This window comes from Dipodomys spectabilis, unplaced genomic scaffold (genome assembly GCF_019054845.1).
Source record: "Dipodomys spectabilis isolate Male_0828 unplaced genomic scaffold, ASM1905484v1 ptg000826l, whole genome shotgun sequence".
In the NCBI taxonomy this organism is placed as follows: Eukaryota; Metazoa; Chordata; class Mammalia; order Rodentia; family Heteromyidae; genus Dipodomys; species Dipodomys spectabilis.
This window is the reverse complement of record NW_024871503.1, coordinates 636,620-660,460: the sequence shown is the minus strand read 5'-3', so window position 1 is coordinate 660,460 and position 23,841 is coordinate 636,620. Positions and strand designations below refer to the sequence as shown.

The 23,841-nt window shown below is 49.8% G+C and overlaps 1 protein-coding gene across 1 annotated transcript in view; it reads left to right on the top strand.

The window, feature by feature from the left end:
- Ssh1 (slingshot protein phosphatase 1) overlaps nucleotides 1-23,841 on the top strand; it is a 50,092-nt gene that overhangs the window by 14,493 nt on the left and 11,758 nt on the right. The window contains exons 3-11 of the mRNA XM_042673423.1: nucleotides 8,416-8,519; nucleotides 10,435-10,499; nucleotides 10,882-11,003; nucleotides 14,908-14,976; nucleotides 16,547-16,612; nucleotides 18,126-18,320; nucleotides 19,323-19,416; nucleotides 21,013-21,141; nucleotides 23,457-23,503. Coding sequence (XP_042529357.1) covers nucleotides 8,416-8,519; nucleotides 10,435-10,499; nucleotides 10,882-11,003; nucleotides 14,908-14,976; nucleotides 16,547-16,612; nucleotides 18,126-18,320; nucleotides 19,323-19,416; nucleotides 21,013-21,141; nucleotides 23,457-23,503 — 891 coding nt within the window. The remainder of the gene's footprint in view (nucleotides 1-8,415; nucleotides 8,520-10,434; nucleotides 10,500-10,881; nucleotides 11,004-14,907; nucleotides 14,977-16,546; nucleotides 16,613-18,125; nucleotides 18,321-19,322; nucleotides 19,417-21,012; nucleotides 21,142-23,456; nucleotides 23,504-23,841) is intronic.

The window sequence follows — 23,841 nt, the reverse complement described above, 5'->3', positions numbered from 1 at the left end:
CTCTTGAGTGGCCATGTTCGTCTTTGGCAGAAACAGAACCGCATGTGACTGAGGCAAAGGCAGAAACAGAACCGCATGTGACTGAGGCAAAGCCTTTTAACACGTGATCCTGTGCAGGATACTCACCCGAGCCCTCTTGGTGGGTTTTGCCTGGCTTCTGAGAAAATTAGATTACAGTCTGGTCCCCGTCAGTGGTGGACTTCTTAGTGTATTTGTGTCTGTATGCACATGTGGTGTACCATCTGGTAATTATGTCATTACCATTCAGACGTCTCACGGTGGCTTCAGCGTGCCTCTGACATGTGCGTGAGATATTTCTGTGTGTTTTGGTACTGGATTTTCCAGGCCTCATTGTGCCCTTCCCTGCCTGCTTCCTTTCAGTAGAGGATGAGGTTTAGGGGTCATTGGGCCTAGCTTTATTGCTTTGGGATATCGTAGCCTTGGGTCCTCTGGGGCAGAGTTAGAGAGCATATGTGTGGATGTGCATGTATAAGCACATGAATTTATGTTTAAACATGCTGAAAACCAAGAATTCAAACTTATGCCTCCGGTTCTCATACCACACCTCCCAGTCTATCTTGAGTGTTTTTTTTTTCCTCCCTTCATATTATGTAGTCTCCTCCACCCACTCCTACCCACCCCCCACCTCACCCTGGCTTTTGTCACTCTCTAAGTGTGTGAGTTTGAGCAAGTAGTTCAACCATAGAGGAAAGAGAGCCATGGCCTCAGCTAGGGCAGCCAGGGAAGGCTTCCTGGGGGAAACGAGGTGTCAGAAGGCAGCACCCTGGAGAGAGGGGGAGGCCATGCTAGCACCCAGGGTCTCTAAGGACCACAGTGGGCAAGGAGGTGTCAGGAAATGTGGTGTGGCAGAGGAGGAAGTCACGTGAGAGTTTGTACGAGGAAGACTTTTATTACAGTCTTTTCTCTGACTGGATTATGAGCTCCCTGAGTTCAGGGCTGTCAGATTAATGAAACTGAAGTTAATGACCTGTGACCAACAGCTATAGACTGTTGTGACTGCCATAGAAAACCTTAGCCCAGGAAGTTTGGGCTGTGTGGATAATGTCATGTTGTGGAAAGTTCTGGGGCTGGCGAGGAATGCACTGAAATCAATGGCTAAACTGTGCGGAGCAGGCTTGAGACCCAGAGGCCTCTGCCTGGCTTCTCGCCAGCCGGAGGCTCCCTTGGCCTCAGCCATAGGCTGAGGTAAAATTGCTATTATTTTTTTATAGTACTAGGAATTGAACCCAGAGTCTCACATACGCTAGGCAAGTATTCTTACTATAATACTAAGTCAATTAGCAGTTTAGTTCTTTGGTCACACTGACCAAATTTCAAGTGTCCAGTAGGCCCCTATAGGCCAGTAGCTACCATAGTGGGCAGTACTAAGAAAACATGTCCACCTTCTCAGACAGCTCTGCCCTACGGGACATTCTGGGCCCCCCGGCTCTAGGGGGCTGGGGGATTGTTGTAAGACTGGAACTCGAGGTTCTCAGAAGCTAGGAAGCCCCTGAAAAATTTGTGTCCAGGTAACTAGTGCCTAGGCGACGGAGCGACAGCATGAACAGCACTGAGTACCTGCGATGGCGCAGCTAATCTGCTGTGGGAACTCGTGTTGTTACAGAATCAGTTCCTCCGCGCCTGCCGTTTCTGGCTGGCTGGCTGGCTTTGCTGCCATAGCGTTTCCTGCACAATGCAGCCTTTATGCCTTCTGCCCCCAGGAAGGGGGGCTTCAGGCCGGCCTGGTATCTCAGATGACGAAGGCCGCAGAACTCTGGTCCCACCTGCCAGAGGGCGCCCAGGGTTCATCAAAGAGCTATCCTAAGGTTTGAAGGGCCTTGTCGGGCTCATCATTAGCCGTCTTTCTCTCTTCTTAGGTGAACGAATGGGTTGCTTACCCCCCTGCCCATTAGTATGAAGGCGGCTGTGAAGCTGGCTGGAAGACTGTCTCTTGCTGTCTGAAATGCTGCTGGACATTCCTTCTCTCTGAGAGAAACCTACGCCTCCAGCCAAACAATACATAGCCTGGCAGCACAGACGTCTATAATAAGTCCTGTCCCTGGGCATCCAGCCCCGCACAGCCAGTTTCCCTCTAGTCAGCACTGTGTGTTTAGGAGAACAATTTGGGAACGCTCACTGACAAGTGTGTCCCCTGAGCCACCTGTTTCCTTGTGCTCTGAAGAATGGGGTTTGGAGCAAGGCCCCGCTGAATCACACACACACATTTGAGATCAAAGAATAGCAGCTCATCTAATGTGTGTGAAATGAGTGAGCATAACCTCTTTGTACATCATCTTTATAATAACAAATTTTGTTTTGTTTTGTTTTGTTTGTCCTAGGGCTTGAACTCAGCCTGAGTGCTGGCCCTGAGTTCTGTTTTTGTTCAAGGCTAGCACTTTACCACTTTGAGCCACAGTGCCACTTCTGTTTTTCTGGTGGTTTATTGGAGATAAGAGTCTCGCACACTTTTCTGCCTGGGCTGTCTTCGTACTGTGATCCTCAGATCTCAGCCTCCTGAGCAGCTACGATTACAGGGGTGAGCCACCAGCGCCCAGCTAAAAAATTTAATAAAGAAAAAAATGAGTGAGGAAAGCCCCTGTGGGAGAGCATTAGAAACCTGCTGTCCTTAACTAATCTCTCCAAATAGTAAGTCTTCATTCTCCTTTTCATCTAGTGTTCAATTTATATCCTTCTAAACCACCGTATTTTGAGGCTGTTCTGTGTCCATGAGCCTTGTCTGTTGCCATAGCTGCTGCAGGTCCAACCATCTGGCCCTCTGCCCTGGGATTCAGCAGGAAAAGACCATGGCTTGGAGCTTCCCCACTCTATCCTGCCCACTTTCCATAGACCTACAGAAGCTGTGCATCTTCTCCCAGTCTTGGTTCTTTCATCATAAGAATGGAATTGCACTGGTTAAGTGAAACGACATTGGGTGAGCCTTCTGTAAACGACAAAGCGCCATTCAGACCAGAGCTGTAATTTACTTATTTAAGTCCATGTGCACTGAGTGCCTGCAGGGGACCAGGCTTTTGGGTGCTGAGAACCTGCTATGCTGACAGATTGATGGCTCAGCCACAAGCCTAGGGTTTGGTTTCTCAGCGTTGTACATTCTGCAACTTGATTTCTGAGTTTACCCAGTGATGATCAAGTTCTGAGGAGCCACTTTATGCTCACTAAGCATCTAAGGAACTGACAAGGAAAGAATTTACACACACATATTTGTGAACATTCATCCACAGTGGGGCCTTTTACAAAAGAAGCTACATCCTCTTCTGGTCCCTGGAGGGCATGTGTCACATGTCCTTTCGACCCTGCTCTTTAGTGATGTTCTTGCAGCCTGGCTCAGTCTCAGGAGCCCCTGTGAGTGCATGCCTGCAGTACCTGAATCTCCTTTCCTGAGCCTGTCTGACCCACAAGACTGTGCGATATTCTCTGGGCAGATGCTGGATTGGTGTTTTTAGTCCCAGGGCTTAGCCCTCTCTGGGCACTGTAGACATTCAGTAAATATTTCTTGATCTAGGGGCTGGGAAGGTGGCTCAGTGGTAGAGCGCTTGCCTTGCATGCATGAGGCCCTGGGTTCGATTCCTCAGCAACACATAAGCAAAAAGAAAAAAGCCGGAAGTGGCGCTGTGGCTCAAGTGGTAGAGCGCTAGCCTTGAGCTGAAGAGCTGAGGGACAGTGCCCAGGCCTAGAGTTCAGGCCCCAAAAAAGAAAAAATTTCTTGATCTAAAGAATTAGCAAGGCCTCTCTGACATGCATCTCATCTGCAGTGACTTCATGTTAGTTCTTTTTAACTCTGTAATCCCTTCAGCAGTCACCATTGATCCATAGTATCACTTCTGGTTTTGGAGCGGTTAATTGGAGATAACAGTCTCATGGGAGACTTTTCTGCCCAGGCTGGCTTTGAACTGTCATCCTCAGAGCTCAGCCTCCTGAGTAGCTAGAATTATAGGCATGAGCCACTGGCGGCCAGCTTTAAGGGTTTTCTGTGAAATCCAACAAGTGGTCTTCTATCACTGTTCCATTCAAGGTCTTTGAGTCCTGGATGGACACCCAGCCAGCACCTGCAACTTTATAAGAGGCTGGGCCTCAGAGTTCCAAAGGCTGTTAAGGTATGTGGCCAGCAATCACAGTTACTGTGTTTACACAGTAACCTATTTGTGTTCTATAAGCAATTGTGTTCATGATGGCGTGGCATGTCCTCACTCAATGTAGGCACATGCATTCCCCCTGTGCCCTTCACTGACCAAGAGATCAGGTGTGTGAACAAGTGATCAGGTGTGTGAAGGAGTGTGCATTCAAACCCAGACAGCTTGTGGGGTGGCTCTGTGCTAGAGCACTTCCTAGCATGGCTGAGGCCCGGGGCTCATCCCAGCATCTCAACCAATAATCATAATGAGAAGATCCTAGAAGATGGGTTCCCAGACCAGTGCTTTTTATTTCCTTAGGCTTTCATGTGCCCCAGAATCCCACTGTGGGTGCCCAGGCTGTCTTTGGGGATTTGAGTTCCGAGTCTGCCTGATTCTTTGACTTGTTTTTGTGGAGAATAAATTGCTGAGCTGCAGGAAGTTGACAACGCGGGTGGCTGAGCACCACACAGGCCTCTGCCAACTTGGTCCACACTCATCGAGGGGAGTCCACTTTGAAAGCATGGACCTTTCATTCAGGACTAGCTGATCACTTGGGAGCTGGGGGGAAGCCTCCCAGACAAGACCTTCTAGAATCATCTTCCTCATGCTCCATCCCCTCCTGTGTTCCCTACCTACCACTTGTTTGCTGACTTTCCTCTTCTAGTTAGGACACTTACCGTATCTTCCCTTGTGGTTATTCATGTCCTTATTCCCAGAGTGAAGGAAGGGCCCCAAAACAGCCCACTCCTGGAAGTTTGGCTGGTAAATTTGAGGATTGTGGTCCCCCCCCCCCCCCCCCCCCCCCCGTGGGCCTGGTCCAACACTCCCCATAGAAGCTTCCAGGTGTGGCTCCCTCCATCTAGACTGTCCCCAGCTGAGGGTCACTAGGCTGCTCACGTAGCTGTTAGCATGACTGAAGCAATTTCAGAATGTAAAAGCACTTCTGAAAATGGGGACTGAGTAACTGTGGTGCTGCCCACGTCCCTCTTCGTCCCCTGTTGGGTGGATGTGTGATTATTTGAAAGAACATTGATTCTAACCAGAATGGGGTCCTCTTGCTTGTGTTTTGTTACTCGGTGGCCAGCTGTGTCCCCTCGTGGCTCTCAGTGCACCCCCATGGCTTGTTCCCAAAGCCACCGCAGCAAAGCTGTAGGAGTGAAGTGATGAGAGGAACTTAGGCTGTTTCGCTCCTCTGAATGGGTCCCTTTCATCCTGCAAGGCTGGGACAAGGGCCTTTTCAAGCCAAAATATCAGAGCAAGACAAGAGCCACTTGCTCCTTGGGTGTGACCGTCGTGGAAGGAGGACTTCACCACTGCCACTCCTGTGGAAGAGCGGCCAGCCTCCTCACCTGCCCTGTGTCCGGTGGGGAGTGGACGGCAGGGCTCCTCAGCACTGGATGTCTCAGAGGGGGTGGTAAATATGTGAACTCTGCACTTTGCCGTCATGGACCTCTGTTATTTTTCTGACTTCTGCGTCTTCCTTCGACCAACTAAGTACCTCCACTGTTCCGAGGTTTGCAGCCCAAATTAGTACGTATGACCACAGCAGCCTGTCTTCCCCCTGCCCGTGGGTTCTGGATGGCACCTGCTGTTTATGTTCCAACGGCTGGGCTGCGGGGGGGGGGGGGGGGGGGGAGCGCTGATTGAAGGTTGTGTCTGTCTTCCTGTCTTCTTTGCTTGTAGAAGCTTTCATCTTGCAGGGTCTCCTCAGAGGGCTGTAGTCAGTGTCTGAGGAGAAGGCACTGGCACTGCAGAGATAAAAGCACTGAGTTGAGGTGGTGGGGAGGGAGTGGCCTAACTTTTTTTTTTTAATTCACTTGGCAAGAGTTTTCTTAGCAGTGGAGGAGTGTGACCCAGTGTGTCTTTTGGGGACACGGACTCCTTTTGTGAGAAGGCTGGTTTGTTGGTGCCTGGGGTCGGCGGTAGATGGGTTTATAGGCTTCCTCGCTGTGGTGCACACCATCGTCCATGAGGACTTCTTAAACAGCCTCTCCAGCAGGTGCCCTGGGTGCCCATGGGTCTGGGGACTGAGCTGCTGGGTGTTGGAAGCTGCAGAGAGAACCCTGGGAGGCCCTGGAGTTCCACTGGGAATAGTCCTCCAAACCCTCGCAGGAGAGGCTATGGGTGACAGTCGTGCAGGGGCCAGGTCACAGATAGTGTCTGCACGGATGCCTTGACTGGTCACATTCTGTGGCACCTAAACTGAGCAGCATCCCAGGACGTGGGTGAGCTCAGCCTGCCCTCTTCTGAGCTGTCAAGCTTGCTCTCTGTGAGGCTTCCAGGACCCCAGACTTGGTGCGTGTGGTTGTGGTTGGGGGGGGAGGGACTCCGATTCTTATCAGGCTGAGCATAGTCAGTTTGTAGTGATCACAGAGTTCAACCAACTTTTTTTTTAATTGTTCCCTTTTTTCCAAAGGAAATGTAAGGGAAGCTAAGGGGAATTTTTGCCCATGATTTCCAAGGCAAAGGTCACCATTCGTGGTTGGCTGTTTCCAGTGTGTTGTGGTTTCTGGTCAGTATGGATTTTTTTTTTTTCTTTTCCCCAAACTCATGAACAAAGAAAGGATGATGTTGCCTTGAAAGGCTTCCCCCAGCTGCTTTGATTGTTTTGCTTCATGGGCCTGAGAGTCCCTGGCCGGGCTCTTTGGGTTTGGAGGAACACACATAACAAATGAGGTGTGTGAGGATCAGCATAGCTCCACTGACTTGGTGGGACAGTTGGGTGGGACGATTAGGGGGTCCAGTGGCCTGCCGAGGAGACCGCCTGCATTGTGGCTGTGCCAGGTGGGTACTCAAGTGCTCCGCGCTTCATGTGGGTGAGGGGAGGCAGGGGAAAAGGATCCATCTCCCTTCTTTCACTGCTTACTGCCCGGGGCTTCCTGGTCCTTGGAACTCAAAGCAGGAAGGGAAACTTGGCAGCAGATTGGGGTAGTAGCTAAAAAAGTGCTGCATACCTGTGAATTGTAGGTGTCAGAAATAATCAGTTGTTGGTATTACAAAGGCCCGTAGTTGCAAGGCAGACCAAGGCTTACTTTTCAGGGCCGAGCACTCTGTTGTAGCATAGGAATTTAGCCGGAACAGTGAACAGATCTGATGATGGACTTTCTCAGAAGCCACTGGCCTACTTGCTAGTTCATATGCTACTTCCTTAACACTTGGAGTTATATTCTGAACTTAGCTGAGTTTTTGTTGTTTGTTCCAGACGGGATCTTTCTATGTATCCAGGATGACTTCGAACTTGAAATACTATCTCAGTCTCCCAAGTGCTAGGATTATGGGTGTGCACTACTTTTTCTCTCTTTTACTACTAAGTTTTTTCTGAGATAAAAAGGTTCAATTACTAAAATTAGATACTTGGAATAAAGTTGTTGGTTTTTTTTGGTCAGTCATGGGGTTTGAACTCTGGGCTTGATCACTGTCCCTCAACTCTTCGGCTCAAGGCTAGTGTTCTGCCACTTGAGCCACAGCACCACTTCCTGTTTGAGTAGTTTATAAGAGTCTCACGGACTTTCCTGCCCAGGCTGGCTTTGAACCAAGATCCTCAGATCTCAGTCTCCTAAGTAGCTAGGATTATAGGTATGAGCCACTGGTGCCCAGCTTTGCTTTTTTGTATTGTGTTAAATACCTTCTGTTTTCTGCCAGGAACTGATTTCCCTATGCTTAGAGGCTCTATTGTTGGAAGTCCTGCTTTTTCTTAAAGATTTTCCTTCAAGACACATACATTAATTGGTTGTTCATGGGAGAATTGCTGCATTTTTATAGATCTGTGTAATTTGAACTGATTTTTTTTTGCAAAATTACTAAATAAGATTTTTATTGTTGTATTTTACATGTTTCATGTCACCTTGGAACTAAAAATAGTGTGTTCAGAATGGGCTGGAGCATGGCTAAGCATTGGGGAGGTAGAAACAAAACCAGACAGCAAGAGGGGGCAACAGCTAGCCAAGAGGAGGCCAGCAGCTCCCTCTGCTCACCAGGCTTGCTCTGTTTTGGGGAGACCCTGCACTGAGACCCCGTCTCGTGTCTGCTGGAAGGGGCCCTTGGTACTCGGAGAGCACACAAGGAACCTTGGTCCTTTTAACAGGGCTGTTCATCCGTTCCTGAGACTGCAGCAAGCTTTCTGCGAGGGTGAGGGAAGAGTGACATACAGAGTTAAATAAAACTAGTTCATATCATTCGCCTTGTATGCCATCTGTCCCCTCTGAAGCTTTCCCTCTGCAGCGGGTCTGGGCCCATTTTCCGCCACGAATGCAGTCTAACCGTGCTCTGGTTTTGTTCTTCCCAGCTTGAGTGAGAGCTTTTTCATGGTGAAAGGAGCTGCGCTCTTTCTCCAGCAGGGAAGCAGCCCTCAGGGCCAGCGGAGTCTTCAGCACCCTCACAAGCATGCAGGTGACCGCTCTTCCTCTCTGCTCTTACCTTGGGAACCTTCCGTGGTGGGTGGGGAGCAGTTTGCTGGGGGACATAGGTGTGCGAGGATGGGTATAGGTGGAGATTCAGGTGCTTATATGGAGCCCTGGGAGGAGTGAGCCTTAGCAGTTGTGTGTGCCTGAGGGGTCAGCCATGTCCTGTTGGGAACAACTACAGACTTTAATTATGGTGGGACTGCTAAACAAATGTGCCGAAATGTCTCCTAGGCTGACGTGGTCCACTTGAAAATAAGCACCTAAGGCGCTGTGCACCTGCAGACTGCTGCCATTTCTCTGAGCGTTTGGTCCTCATGATCTCACTTGGCTTTTTTCCCTCATGGCCAGTGTTCTACCACCAAAGTCACAACTCAGCTCTGGCTCTTGCTGGTTAATTGGAGATAAGAGTCTCGCAGATTTGTCTGCCCCAGCTAGCTTCAAACTAGGATTCTTCTCAGATCTCAGCCTCCTCTGTGGCTAGGATAACGGGTGTGAGCCACGGGCTGTTTTGTTGTTCTGGTGGTGCTGGGTCATGACCTCTGGGCCCTGCACTTGCTAGGCAAGTGTTCTACAACTTGAGCCAGGCTCCCAGCACTTTCTGCTTTAGTTACTTTGTAGATAGCATCTGTCAGGCCTAGCCTCAGATGGCAGTCCTTCCTGTGTCTCCTATATAGCTGGGATTACAAGTGCCTGCCATCATACCTGCTTTTTGTTGAAATGGGAGTCTTGACAATTTTTTCTGCCCAGGCTGGCCTACCACCATCCTCCTCCCGATTTCTGCCTTCCAAGCAGCTGTGATTACAGGTGTGCACCACTGTGCTCAATGGAAATTTCTTTCTTTAAAATCTTTGGCTTGGGGCTGGGAAGGTGGCTCAGTGGTAGAGCGCTTGCCTTGCATGCCTGAGGCCCTGGGTTCGATTCCTCAGCACCACATAAGTAAAAAGAAAAAAGCCGGAAGTGGTGCAGTGGCTCAAGTGGTAGAGCGTTAGCCTTGAGCTGAAGAGCTGAGGGACAGCGCCCAGGCCCAGAGTTCAGGCCCCACGACCGGGCCCCCTCCCCCAAAAAAAAAACAAAAAAACTTTGGCTTGCACTCCGAGTGGTCTCTGTATTTAAATGTTTTCATTCAATGGTGACCAGTTTGGTTTTGGAAAAAGGACAAAAGTACTGGAGTGGCATTCATAGAGAATATTAGCATAGGTCCAAACACAAACTAGTAGGTAAAGCCTGGAAAGTATTAAGACTGGTTTTCTTAGGCAACATCACTCGGAAGCCAAAGGCAGTCTGAAAGAGGAATTCATCAGACACTTGCCTGCAGGTGGATCCTAAAGTAGGTCAGGGCCTCCTGGGGCACCTCTCTGAGAGGCAGCATAGGAGCCGGGAAGACATGGCCTTTTAGAACTGTAGTGAGCGAGACCAGCCAGCCATGGGGCTGTCGTTCTGTTACCTGGAATTCTGTCTGCTTAGGGTCTTGAGGCTCAGGTCAAAATTTCATGCCTTTTAATTTCCAGCCCCCCACTTAGTCCAGATTTTCACAGACTGATAATGACAAAGGGAAAGCTCTTTGCTACCAGGTATTGTCCACCAAGTATGACAGCAACTCCGCATAGCTCTTGAACGGACATGAGGGCAAACTCCTCCCCCTACCCTGAAGAGCCCACCCATTGCAAGTATTTCAGATATAAGAGAACTCTGCACCTTGGGGCAGTAAGCTGTGGATCAGAGTTCAGTTGGGGCTCAGGAGGGACAAGAAGGGCTTTCTTTGATGTTTCTCCTGTGGTGGGATAGAGAGATTTTAACTTCCACATCTTCAGCCCTCAAGGGCAGCCTTCAGAGGCTCCTTCCCAGAAAGCAGGCAAGCCTTCCAGCGAGCGGCCTTCTCACATTGCCCCTTGCTCCCTCAGGGGACCTGCCGCAGCACCTGCAAGTGATGATCAACCTCCTGCGCTGTGAGGACAGAATTAAGCTGGTAGGAACGGCGGGCAGAGCAGTTCTTGTGCCTTCTGGCACTTGGTGGAAGCTTCTCTCACACTGGGCTGAGGGTGGAGCTTGGCAGTGGAACTCATGCTTAGCATGGGCAGGGCCCTGCAATGCGGAGCCAGAGGTCCAGCAGAGGCGGCCCCTGTGTTGGCCAGTGCTGAGTGTAGATGTCTTCCTCTAGTTCACGCATGCTGGGTGGCGTTCTGCACCAGGTCTGTGTCTGCCAGCGATGGAAGCGAGGCCTGCCTTCTGTTCTCGAAAGAAGTGTACTTTGTCTCCCCTCAGGAAGGGAAACCCATTGGTCTTCATTTGGGGAGGGAGTGAGGCTGGGAGGGCCAGCCACTGAGAGCAAGAACATCATCTCCATGCAGGCCGTGCGCTTGGAGAGCGCCTGGACCGACCGCGTCCGCTACATGGTGGTGGTGTACAGCAGCGGGCGCCAGGACACGGAGGAGAATATCCTGCTGGGCGTCGACTTCTCCAGTAAGGAAAGGTGAGTCTCAGGCTCGCTGCTTCAAGGGCTGCTGCAGAAGAGGCTCCTGTGGTGTCTTGTATCCACAGGCGAGGGTGGGAGGCATGATGGGGGGCAGGGAAGACTTGAAACCTGGTAATAGGAGTGCTGCTGGCTGAGCTTCTGCATTCCATTGCCATTCCTGGTCCAGTGTCTGCTGGCAGGAAGTCAGAGTATACTGAGAGGTCAGGAGAGTCACCCTGCCTAGAGCTCAGCACTGGGATCTGGAGGAGAGGGGAGGAGGGCTTTGATCCCCTCCCTCTTATTACAGCAGAACTACATGGGACTGACAGTTGATGAAGAAAAGAGTTTTGTTAGGCTCATGGTTTTAAAAGCTGGAAGTTGAAGATGGGTAGGTAGGTGCTGGCGGCACACCCCTATAATCCTAACTACTCAGCTATTCAAGAGGCTGAGATCTGACTTTCAGAGGCAGCCCAGGCAGAAAGTTCTGTGAGACTCTGATCTCCAGTTAACCACCAAAATGTCAAAAGTGGAGCTGTGGTTCAAGTGGTAGAGCACTAGCATTGAGCATAAAAGTTCAGGGACAGTGCTCAGACCCTGAGTTCAAACCTTAAGACTGGCACAAAAAAAAAAAATTAAAAGTGGGTTGACTCTTCTTACTTTTTTTTGGGTCCGGTCGTGGGGCCTGAACTCTGGGCCTGGGCACTGTCCCTCAGCTCTTCAGCTCAAGGCTAGCACAAGTGGGTAGACTGTTCTGTGTGGTCTCTTCTGTGGGCCTCAGCTGTGTAGTCTCATAGGAATGCCCTCCTCTGCATGGCCTCATCTTTGTGGCCTCTTGTGCTCAGCCTTTCCTACATGGCCTCTTCTGTGTGGTCTCTTCTGTGTGACATCACAATGGGGGAGCCCATGGGTCAGAGGTCGTCATAATCACCGGCTCTCACAGGAAATGAGCCACTCTCTGAAACCAGCACTCATTCCTTCCCTGGGTACCTGTACTACCACTTAGGCCTCCAGGCCTGCCCTTCATTGAGGCTGTCAGAAACAGACGCCTCCAGCCTCAGCATGAGGCGGAGACATTAGTGGCTCTCAGTATGGCAGTTGTGATGGTTTGTTCCGATGAGAATGGACATGTTCTAGTTGGTCTGGCTGTCGACTGATTCTTCAGTTACTGCCCAGCCCTTTAGGAACCTTCCAAGGCCTTCTCTCACCACAGAGTCCATTCCCGTAACTCACTGTTCTTGAACTAGAGCCTGCCTGTGTGCCCTGTACCCCTCACTTTGATTCAACACGACCTGTAGAAGCCTTTTCCTATCATCTCTGTTGTGAGCTGTGAGCACAGTACAGCACAGGATGCCCAGAAGCTACTCGAATCCTCCAGTCACCCTGGGCGCAGTGGTCCTGCTCCACACCATGCAGACGAGGAACCGTGGGGTCACCAGGGTCAGCCCAGCCAAACTCAGAGCAAAGTTGGGTCAGACCTACCTCTTCTTTCCCCAAGTGCTGCTGCAGTTCTCTTCTATACATTTTGATCGCTCGTTCATAACTTCTTTCCCACCTCATTCAGTCATTCGTTTGTTCATGATAGCAGACTCACGATAGCCTCACGCTGTATCTGCACACGCGTCCTTGGGAGGCCAGAGCAGCCACTTGTAGCTCTTGAGTGAGCTTGGGGTCAGGGTCAGGAGCATTTCCAACTCCATCAGCTTTGTGTGCTAGTGTGTTGCCTGTTGCTGTCTAGAAAGGTCTTCCAGAATGGACTCTAGGGACAGGCCTGTCTCCTGCCAGTACCTTGTCTGTCCAGGTCCAGCTAGCTCTTGCTCTGACTACTTTGGGATCTGCTTTCTGCTCCATAGTTGCTCATACCAACTTCATTCTTCAGGAACCTCCACCTCCTCCTCCTCCTCCTCCTCCTCCTCCTCCTCCTCCTCCTCAGTCTTCTTCGTCGTCTTCTTTCTTCTTTCTTCTCTCTCTCTCTTTTTTTTTTTTGCCAGTCCTGGGGCTTGAACTCTGGGCCTGGGCACTGTCCCTGAGTCTCTTTGTGTTCAAGGCTAGTGCTCTACCACTTGAGTTATAGAGCCACTTTTGGCTCTTTCTGAGTAGTTCATTAGAGATAACAGTCTCATAGACTTTTCTACCTGGGCTGGCTTTGAACCATGATCCTCAGATCTCAGCCTCCTGAGTAGCTAGGATTATAGACATGAGCACCAGCACCTGGCATGTTCTTCTTCCTAAGAGATCCCCAGTGTCCCTTCCCTATCCCCACATGTGTGACCTCATAGTCCCCTCCTTCACTGTAGAAGCGTAATTGCCAATCACTATGGGGCTGTTGAAGGGAATGTGTGTGGAGGTGCTGTTGTGTCATGTCCCTGCTAGTTCTCGGTCTCTGCTCCTCTGTGGGCTTTGGTCCCACCAGTGTAGGGCATGCCTGCTTCTTCCTCTGTCTGTGCTTAAGGAAGGAAGGCCAGTATGCCTCCACCTACCCTGGCCTTGGGCTGCAGCCTGTGCACCTTGCACTTGTGTATAACAATCTCCTTCTCTTCTGCCACAGTCCCCTTCTCTCCGCCACTCCTGGTACGGGTGATTAGCCCAGATCCAGTCTTCCAGGACCAGGCCTGTCTGGCTGTTGAAGTGTCACATTTGGTCCCTAAAGGATGGTTGTTTGCTGGCACTGACTTACCTGAGTGGTGCCGAGGGCTCTAGAGACTCAACATGAATTTTCTTTTGCAGCTCTGCAGAGGAAATACAGTGAGCAGGAAGGGGAGTCAGAATTGGCCAAACTCTTAATGGCTTAACCTGAAGGCCTTTTTTTTTTAAATTTTTTATTTATTTTTTTGTTTTTTTTATTTTTTATTGTGAACATACTGTACAGAGGGGTTACAATTACATGGGCAAGAAAATGAGTACATTTCTTATCAAGCATTGTAGCCTCCTCCTTTGTCTACCCTTCACATCCCTTTTTTAATTTATTTTTTATTGTGAAAATACTGTACAGAGGGGTTACAATTACATGGGCAAGATAATGAGTACATTTCCTATCGAGCATTGTAGCCTCCTCCTTTGTTTCCCCACCTGAAGGCCTTTGAACTACCCCCTCCCTCAAAGATACAGGAAGGCAGGATTCAGGAGGCACGTTTGATGGGCAACGCCCCAGAGCAGGAGCTGGCTCCAGCCCCAGAACCATCTTATCTCTGTGTGCCCACAAGGGTAGGGTTGCCCCTCCATGCTCCCCCAAGGCTGCTAAGCAGTAGCAGAGGTATAAGCTCAGGATTCCTGAGGCTTGGCGGAGCTGAATCTTGGCATCACTGCAGCCATTTCTCACAACCCAACTCTTCTTTAAGTGCCCAAAGAATTTTCAACATAATGTGAGGAGACCCCTCTGAATAGCCCTTTCTTTATGTTTTTCAGTGGCGCCAGGCTCTAAAGTCAATAAGTATCGTTTCACTTTTGGGATGGGCAAAACAAAAATCAGTGTGAGTTAGTGTGTGCAGTACATGAAAATTAGAAGAGCAGAAATCTGAGCGTAAACTGCAATCAGTGGTGGTATGGCTCTCTCCCTTCTCCTGTCCCCCAGGACATATGAAGCCAGGGTTGGCTGCCACTGATTGTTGTGGACCCTGGCAAGATGTGGCCCTCTGCCGGTTCCCCTGCATGGCCAACTGGGTGCTCACAATTCCCCAAGAGCCTCAGCTGGTTTACAGAGGTGCAGCCACACAAGTGGTGCAACCCTCCTCTTAGTGACTTGCTTCCATACTGGGACCCATGTCTGGGGAACCCAGTGGTGAGGGGCTCCTGCCAGGCAGCCTGAGAACTTGTCCACATGCATGGTCAGGTGGTGGGCTGTGAGCTGGCCAGGCTAAGTGAACATTGAGGGAAGACTACATGTTCTAGGTGGATGCTGACTCTTTGCCTTCTCTTTCCCCACTAGTAAGAGTTGCACCATTGGGATGGTTCTCCGGCTGTGGAGTGACACCAAGATCCACCTTGATGGAGATGGGTAAGGACATGCCTAGAGAAGGCCCTGAGCCTTGTAGACCCTGAGCCTGAGCTGGTTGGGTAGCTGGGAAAGGGGTTCAGCTCATGGAGTGTCACTGGGAGCGTCCCAGTGTGTGACACACTGCTGTGTGACACACATGAGCGCAGGCAGCTTGCTTGGTGGCAAATCCTCACTACGCACCCTCTCTGGGCTGCGCCCAGGCAGTCCACAGAGTGCCGCCCAGCAGGGCTCTGTTCTGTGGGGCCAGGAAGGAACAACTTCCTGGGGCCACTTTGGGGGCTGCAGAAGAGGAAGGTTGAGGGAAGGGCCACCTCGGTTCCATATGTACTTCCTCCAGGGAGTGCATGGGGAGAGAGATTTGTTTTTTTTCTTCTCTTTCATTTTTTTTTTTTTTGTCGGTCGTGGGGCTGGAACTCTGGCACCTCAAGGCTAGTGCTCTACTACTTGAGCCACAGCACCACTTCTGGTTTTCTGGGTGGTTTATTGGTGATAAGAGTCTCACAGACTTTCCTGCCCAGGCTGGCTTTGAACCATGATCCTCAGATCTCAGCCTCCTGAGTAGCATGGGCCACCAGGGCCCAGCAGGAAGAGAAATTTCATAGCTTCAACATGTATTAAAACATGTATCTGCTAAAATGGTAGGATGATGGGGATATTTTTCCTTTTTATAAATATTGTGTTCCATTAATGTATTTTCATTAAATTTTTTTTTAAAAAGAGGGGCTGGGAAGGTGGCTCAGTGATAGAGTGCTTGCCTTGCATGCATGAGCCCCTGGGTTCGATTCCTCAACATCACATAAGCAGAAAAAGCCGGAAGTGGTACACTGGCTGAAGTGGTAGAGCACTAATCTTGAGCTGAAGAGCTGAGGGACAGAACCCAGGCCCAGAGCTCAGGCTCCACGACCTACAAAAAAGGAAGAAAAGGGAAGGGAGGGGAGGGGAGGGGAGGGGAGGGGATGAGTACATAGTGCTTGAGGTAGTGGGTGGAAGAGATGGTTGTGGAAACAGGATGTTGATGCTACCTTGCCTGGCCCTTTTTTCTGTTTTATGTTTGTTTGTTTGTTTCTGGCCTGGCTGGTGAGACGCAGGTTTTCCTGGGGTGACACTGATCAAGATGCATTGTACTCATAAATTGGCATGTTGAATGAAACCCCTTTGTGCAACTACTTCTAAAGATAGTTTAAAAACAAATCAACAGCTGGGCATGCTGGTGGCCCATGCCTGTAATCCTAGCTACTCAGGAGTCTGAGATCTAAGGATTGTGGTTCAAAGCCAGCTGAGGCAGGGAAATCTATGAGACTCTTATCTCCAGTTAGCCAAACCTAAAAACCAGAAGTGAAGCTGTGGCTCAAAGTGGTAGTAGTCTGCTAGCCTTGAGTAAAAAGCTCAGGGATAGTGCCCAGGCCCTGAGTTCAAGCTCCATGACCAACAGCAACACTAACAAAAAGGAAACCAACAGGTCTTCCTGTAATCCCCATCATGAACCCTTGAAGTGCTCCCTCCCCTCAGTGAGTCCGTTCAGGGCCTGACTGCTCAGCACAGTGTCTTCTTTTTGTTTTTCCGCTCTCAGTGGATTCAGCGTGAGCACTGCAGGAAGGATGCACATATTTAAGCCCGTATCTGTCCAAGCCATGTGGTAAGTGAGGTTTGGGAACCTTTTAACTCCTTAGAAATAATTTTCTAGCCAGGCACTGGTGGCTCACGCCTTTAATCCTAGCTACCTCAGGAGGTTGAGATCTGAGGCTCACAGTTCAAAGCCAGCCTAGGCAGGAAAGACTGTGAGATTTTTACTGCCAGTTAACCACTAGAAAACCAGAAGTGGTGCTGTGGCTCAAAGTGGTAGTAGTCTGCTAGCCTTGAGTGCAAAAGCTCAGGGACAGCACCCAGGCTCTGAGTTCAAGGCTTAGTTTTCTCTGGAGTGGTGAGAGTTAGGCCACAGAGCAGTATCATGCCTCATTCCTCCTCCATTCCTCCTTGCTGCAGCCAGTCCCTGATTCCCGGGGAATCAGGAAATCATGACCTTGCTGCACTCATGCCCCAGATGATTCTTGGTGTCTGGATAGATTTTTGTCTCTTCAGGGAAGTGAAACAATTAGGTCCACTTTTTTTTTTTTTTTCCTGAAAACTTCAGAACTAAGTTTAGTAAATGTTCAGCTCAAGGATTATTTCTCCCAGCAGTGAGGCGGCTTGCAATCTCTATGGCATCTCACACATTCTCCATAACCCCTCCTTCCCACCTCCCACGGCTCTTTTACCTCTGCTGGGGTCTCTTGCACCCACTTACTGAGACATGGCCAGCCGGGATTCTTGTAAAAGGTAAAAGAGGGTGACTAAATAAAACAAACACTTACTATTGTGTCTTCTGCCTCTCCAAACCTGCTCTCAGGGAGTTCTTAGAACACATTTCCTTCAGACATCTGAGCATCTGAGGTTTTTAGCACATGGTAGGCCAGTGCGGGGTGGAATGGCTAAGGACATGGTCAGATGCCAGGCCGATGGTCAAGAGCTTTCTTTCCTACCGTGAGGCCTCACTGTGCTTCCTGCATGTGTGGTTACCATGGCTCCAGAAGTAAACCTTAATTCAATGTAGTGAATTGGTAGAGTATAAAGTAACCTGTGGCTGGGCACTTGTGGCTCATGCCTGTAAGCCTAGCTACCCAGGAGGCTGAGATCTGAAGATCATGGTTTGAAGCCAGCTGAGCAAGAAAGTCTGCAGGACTCTTACCTCCAATTAACCACCAGAAAAACCAAAAGTGGAGCTGTGGCTAAAGTGGTAGAATGCTAGCATTGAGCAAAAAAGCTCAGGGCCAGTTCCCTGGTCCTGAGGTCAAGCCCCATTACCACCACCACCATCAAAAAACCCTGTGAACTAGCCTGGTTGGAAGTTCAGGGTGGGGCATTGTTTATTTTTTTCCCTTTGGAGATGGGAGGGATGTTCTATGCACTGGAGGACTTTGTTGGTACCTGGGTTCGAGACCAGTGGTAGGACCCCACAGCTGTAAGTTTCAGGCTGTCGTGTGTCCTCCGTACAGCCTGTTTGTATGTAGGACTCCAAAGGACTGACCCACTGTCCTGCCTAAACCTTGTGTGGGAGGGGAAGACCAGCCCTTCTCGTGCCTTCGCAGACCTGACACCCCTCCCCTCCTCAGGTCTGCACTGCAGGTACTGCACAAGGCCTGCGAAGTGGCACGGAGGCACAACTACTTCCCCGGGGGCGTGGCACTCATCTGGGCCACTTACTATGAGAGCTGCATCGGCTCAGAGCAGAGCTGCATCAACGAATGGAATGCCATGCAGGACCTGGAGTCCACTCGGCCTGACTCCCCAGCCCTGTTTGTGGACAAGTATGTGCCAAGCCTGCCTCCCCATCCCCTGGGCCTGACCTTGAGCCTGCACAAGGTCATTCCTTGTACAGGCCCTTGATGACAGTCACCTTCTTAGAACCAGTGTCTAAGGCCCTGTCCTGGTCTGGAGCCTATGGGCAGTCTCTACAGGACTAGCCCCTCACTTCTATCATCCCCACAGGACTGTGCTGCTCTGCATTTCCCACTCCTAACAGTGCTGTGTCCAGGCCTTTCTGCTGGAAGCCTGCCTTGCTCTTAGGAGGAGCCTGGGTGCAGCGTCTGCTTCCTGAAGCTCAGAGCACTTGGCTGTGTCATATGAGCTAAGGCCATGTCATGTGGCCTGAAGCTGCATTCTTCAAAGTCTTGTTTGAGATGACGAAGAAGAAGGAGAAGCTGTTCTTTGCTTCTCTCTCAATCAGGCTTCCGGTCACTCCAGACCTCTGTGTTGTGCTGGCGCCTGTGTTTTAGGAGGATAGCGACAGTCCTGAAAAGGAGTGGGAGAAGTGGTGGTCACCTTCCTGGGGAAGGATTGCTGTGGCCTAGGTGGCCTCGGGCCTTGTTAGCGTAGCACTGGCTTGTAGAAGTTACAGGGGTGTCCTAGGTTGTGAGTCCATGTGAGAGGAAGTAGCAGGAACTGGACACAGCTGGGACAGGTAGCTCAGGAAGCAGCAGTAGCCACACACACAGGCATGCTCAGGTAGAGCCCCAAGGGCCCAGTGGAGTGCGGATGTTCCGCTGGCAGTTCCGGTGTCTTGCCCCAGAGGTCTGCAGGGTCTGAATGGGAACAAGTTTCTAAATGGTCACCTGTCTGACCTGCTTGCCACTCTGTGGGCTCCTCCTGTGGGAACTGGAGCAAGCTCTGCTTCTCTGCTTCTCCTGACCCCTGAGAATCTGCCTCTGCATAACTACCTCCACACCACCAGACCCAAGTGCCTGGTGTTTCTGCATCCTCTGACTTTAGTCCTGTGCTTCTGCAATTTCCTAAATGCCCTTTCTTTCCAGGCCAACAGAAGGGGAAAGAACCGAGCGTCTCATCAAAGCCAAACTTCGGAGCATCATGATGAGCCAGGATCTTGAGAATGTGACCTCCAAAGAGGTAAAAGAATGCTCCCTGCCCTAGCAGGCTCTTCTCTGCTTGTGCTGTGGCGCAGCAGTACCAGTAGGGGTATAGGTGTTAGAGTAAGGCTGTAGTTTGACTCTGGAGCTACTGCTAGTAAAGTTGTGACATCTTGGTCTCATGTCTGATCCTCTCTAACCTTATCTGGATAACCTAAGACCTTGGGATACACTGAAAAGTAGTTCCCTATTTATTAGTTTATTTGCTTATTTATTTTTTTGTCAGTTGTGGGCCTTGAACTCTGGGCCTGGTCTCTGTCCCTCAGCAATTCAGCTCAAGGTGAGAGCTCTACCACTTGAACCACAGTGCCACTTCCAGTTTTCTGGTGGTTTATTTGCTACCTGGGCTGGCTTTAAACCCAGATCCTCAGATCTTAGCCTCCTGAGTAGCTAAGATTATAGGCGTGAGCCACCAGTGCCCGGCACTACTTAATTATTACTGGTCTTTGGGATTGAACTCAGGGCTTGAACACTGTCCTTGAGCTTTTTTCACTTAAGGCTGGCACTCTGCCACTTGAGCCACAGCTCTACTTCTGGCTTTTTGCTGGTTACCTGAAGGTAATGGTCTCGTGAACTTTCCTGCCTGGGCTGACTTTGAACCACAATCCTCATATCTCAGCCTTCTGAGTAGCTAGTATTACAGGCTTCAGCCACCAGTGCCTAGCTAGCACTTTGCTTTAAAAGCCCTCTCCTTGTGAAGAAAGAATTCAATGGATTTTAATGGCAGCTTGGACTAGGTAGATCTAAGAACTTGAAGTCGCTATTTTAAAAGTCCATATGCTCTCCTATTATTAATACTTCTAGAGGTTTTTATTTTGTCTGCTTTTGAAACAGGGTCTTTCTGTATAATCTAGGCCGACTTTACATTCTGTCTTTCTGCCTCAGTCTCCTGAATGCTGGATTTGTGGGTATGCACTACCCCACCTGGCTTAATTAACATACTTTAGAACTTTATTTTTTATTTATTTATTTTTTGTTTTGTTTTTGGTCGGTTGTGGGGCTTGAACTCTGGGCTTGGGCGCTGTCCCTGCGTTCTTCAACTCAAGGCAAGCGCTCTACCCCTTGAGCCACAGTACCACTTCCGGTTTTCTAGTGGTTTATTGGAGATAAGAGTCTCACGGACTTTCCTGCCCGGGCTGGCTTTGAACCATGATCCTCAGATCTCAGCCTCCTGAGTAGCTAGGATTACAGGCGTGAGCCACCGGCGCTCAGCTACTTTAGAACTTTATTGTGCTACATTCCTGAGACTGACTTTACGTTCTCAGGACAATGTATTTAATAGTTAATTGTAAACATGAGCACCTTCAACGCAATGGAAATGAACTCAGGTAAAGCAGATCCCTCGTGTGAAATCACAAATTCCTCCGCTTGGGTTTACTCATAAGCTGAGTAACCACTTTCCTGCCACCTACACACAAATGTTGCGAGTGTCCAAGTGCTTTACTGTGGATGGGGGGAGGTAAAACTTATCTCCCTTTTTGTAAACACCATGGTTTGCATTGTGATTTTAATCATTTAGAGGTGGGCAATTGTTTTCTTTAACAAATCACTTTTCCTAATGGTTTGTGCTCTGCAGATCCGTAATGAGTTGGAGAAACAGATGAACTGTAATTTGAAAGAATTCAAGGAATTCATAGACAATGAGATGCTACTTATCTTGGGACAGATGGACAAGCCTTCTCTTATCTTCGACCATCTTTATCTTGTAAGAAGCACAGCTTGGCGGTATCTAAGTTGTAGGATCAGAAATCAGACTCACTGTTGGGGGGGGGGGGGTGGGGGAGTAGGTAGAAAACTTGGGTCATGGAGCCTCTGCCCCGACCCTTTCTCTGGCCCGCAGCCTCTGCCCTGCTCTGGAGCCAGGTGTATGAGGTGTAGCTTCAGCTGAGTTTCGGGGAGTTACCTGGAAGCAATTTGGCCTCATCCGGTGGTATGTGCTTTCAAATCCTTGCTAATACACTAGCCCATCTTGTTACCCCCAAATGGTTCATGGGCCATAGACCACCCTGTGACTAACAGACAGATAGCCACCCAACCCCACAGTTCCACCGGGACAGAGTGCACAGCTGAATTGTAGCTTCTCCAGGCCGGCCAACTCCTGTACCCCACCCCGAACCCACCCACCAGGGTGGCTTGTGCTGACTCTTAGTATGCAAGCCCGTGCTCAGTGTCTTCATGCTGTAAATCTCCTTAGAAGGCAACTGGCAAGTGTTCAAAGGCAAGCATGTTGCTAAAATTAGAGCAGCAGCTGAGGGGTGGAGAGGAAGTCAGACCCAGCAGGGCAGACTTTCTTCTCTGCTGCCTTACCTGCTCCTGACTTTCAGCTAGTCAGTTGGCCTCTCCTGTCCTCCATCCTGGACCTCACGGGTGATGCCGGGATTGCATAAGACACACCCTGAGATGCCAGAGCATTGGCCATGAATGGAGATCAGGGGTAGGGAGGCTGAGGGAAGAGGGGCCCTGGCTGCTGAGACCAGGGTGGCTTCCCTTCCACCTCAGAAAGTGAGCAGTCCCTCAGATGGCTCTGCATAGATACATGTGTTTCAGTGCTCTCGATATGTAGACGTCTGCCTAGATAGAGGCTTTGTGTTAGAACGTTAACATGTAGAGGCACATGTGGGTTTGAAGCTGTGCTTGAAAGATACTGGAATGGGCTAGGCTGATCTCCCTGAAAGCCATGCATGTGAAGGCTCCCTTTTCTCCTCCTCCCTCCAGTCTCCACTAGGTGGTGGTAACAATCAGAGGAAATTCACAGCCTCTAGAACCCTGGGCCCTCTCCGTGTGGTTTGGCGCTTTATGTCACTTTTTCCATGAGAAATATGAAAAGAATTTTTATAGTTGAGGTTCTCCTTCAAAGATGAAAACCCAACTCACAGCACTGTTTGCCAACATGGTCAGAGCCATTGAGTCCCAAGGGCCCTGCGGGGACTTGGCCTGGAGCTGTACACTGGGTGTCTCTCATGTCATCTGCCTCCTAAGAGCAGTGACCCTTTCTGCTTGCTGTTTTCCCTTCTGTTTCTCTGAGTGCTAAGGAAGAGAATGGAAGAGTTTCTTTTGTTTTTTAACGCTAATACTTATTTAAGTATTAAGCTAGTAAGTTGTAGACAGTCGGGAATGAGAATCCATGAGAGGAAGAAAAAGGCACTTCGGAGTCCCACACTCATGGTGGTCCCTCATAACATCTTGGTGGGTTTATTTTCCCTGTCTTGTTTTTTTTTGCTTTTTGGGGTGGATTTTTTTTGGAATTGAGTGTGGGCCATCATTGAGTGTGGGCTTCTTTTTTAGCTTCTTAAGAAAGAAAGAAAAGGAAGCAATCATAATGTTGGTTTATACACATTCTTTTTTTGTTGTTATTTTATTTTTCCTTACATGGTGTCTCCAAAAGGCTGCTTTATCTTAATGGCTCCATTATAGGCCTCTCTCGTCATTTATTTTATCGGTTTCTTCCTGTGGGTCCTTTGGGTTATTTCCATTGTTTTATTATGAATAACCATAAATATCCTTGCCCTTAAATCTATGTGAATTCTGGTCATTTCCTCAGGATAGCTTTTTGACAGAGTGCAATTACTGGGTCAGAGGGTAGGAACTTTTACAGTATTGCCAGAATACTTCCCAGCAAAGGTAGACCAATTCCCATGGTGACCCAGGGGTAAGGGAGGCACAGACTGTAGCCTCTGATGGCTGAAGCAATAGGGTGGAAGAGCTGGGGTCCCTAAAGCCAAGGGGCCAGTGAGGACCGTGCATGCGGGCAGGCACACACACACACACGACCATGCACGTGCATGCGGGCAGGCACACACACACACACACACACACACACACACACACACACACTCTCTCTCTCTCTCTCTTTCTCTCTCTCTCTGTCATGCTGTTGGACCTCAGGACCCTGCTTGGATTTCAGCCTCTGCCAGTTCTGTCTCCAAGGCCAAGGCTGCAGGGTTAGGGAAAACTGTGCATCCATAGCAGCTCTGAGGCTGACGTGTGACACTCACGGGGTTTGTGTGATCTGTCCCCCAGGGCTCTGAATGGAATGCATCCAATCTGGAGGAGCTGCAGGGCTCAGGGTGAGTCTGCTCCCTTGTCTTCCCCTCCTTCCAGCAGCTTAGGAAGCCTCCACTCAGCCTTGGCTGTGGAGCCCAAGACCAGGGCTGCCCACTGCTGACTGCCTCTCCCTGCTCTCAGAAGTGGCTGGAGGGGCTTTTGCATAATGAAACTGAAGCCCATCAGTGATTATTTAGTGATGGATGGGTTTTTAATTCTGGAATCTTGAGGATGGAGTATGTCAGGGAGAAGCCTCCTAAATCATACTCAAATGACGCATAGGACAGCCTGGACTTGCTTGGGCCCTAAACTCCCTACCGCTGCCTCCTCCATGAAGCGTGGCCGCTGCCCCCGTGTGCAC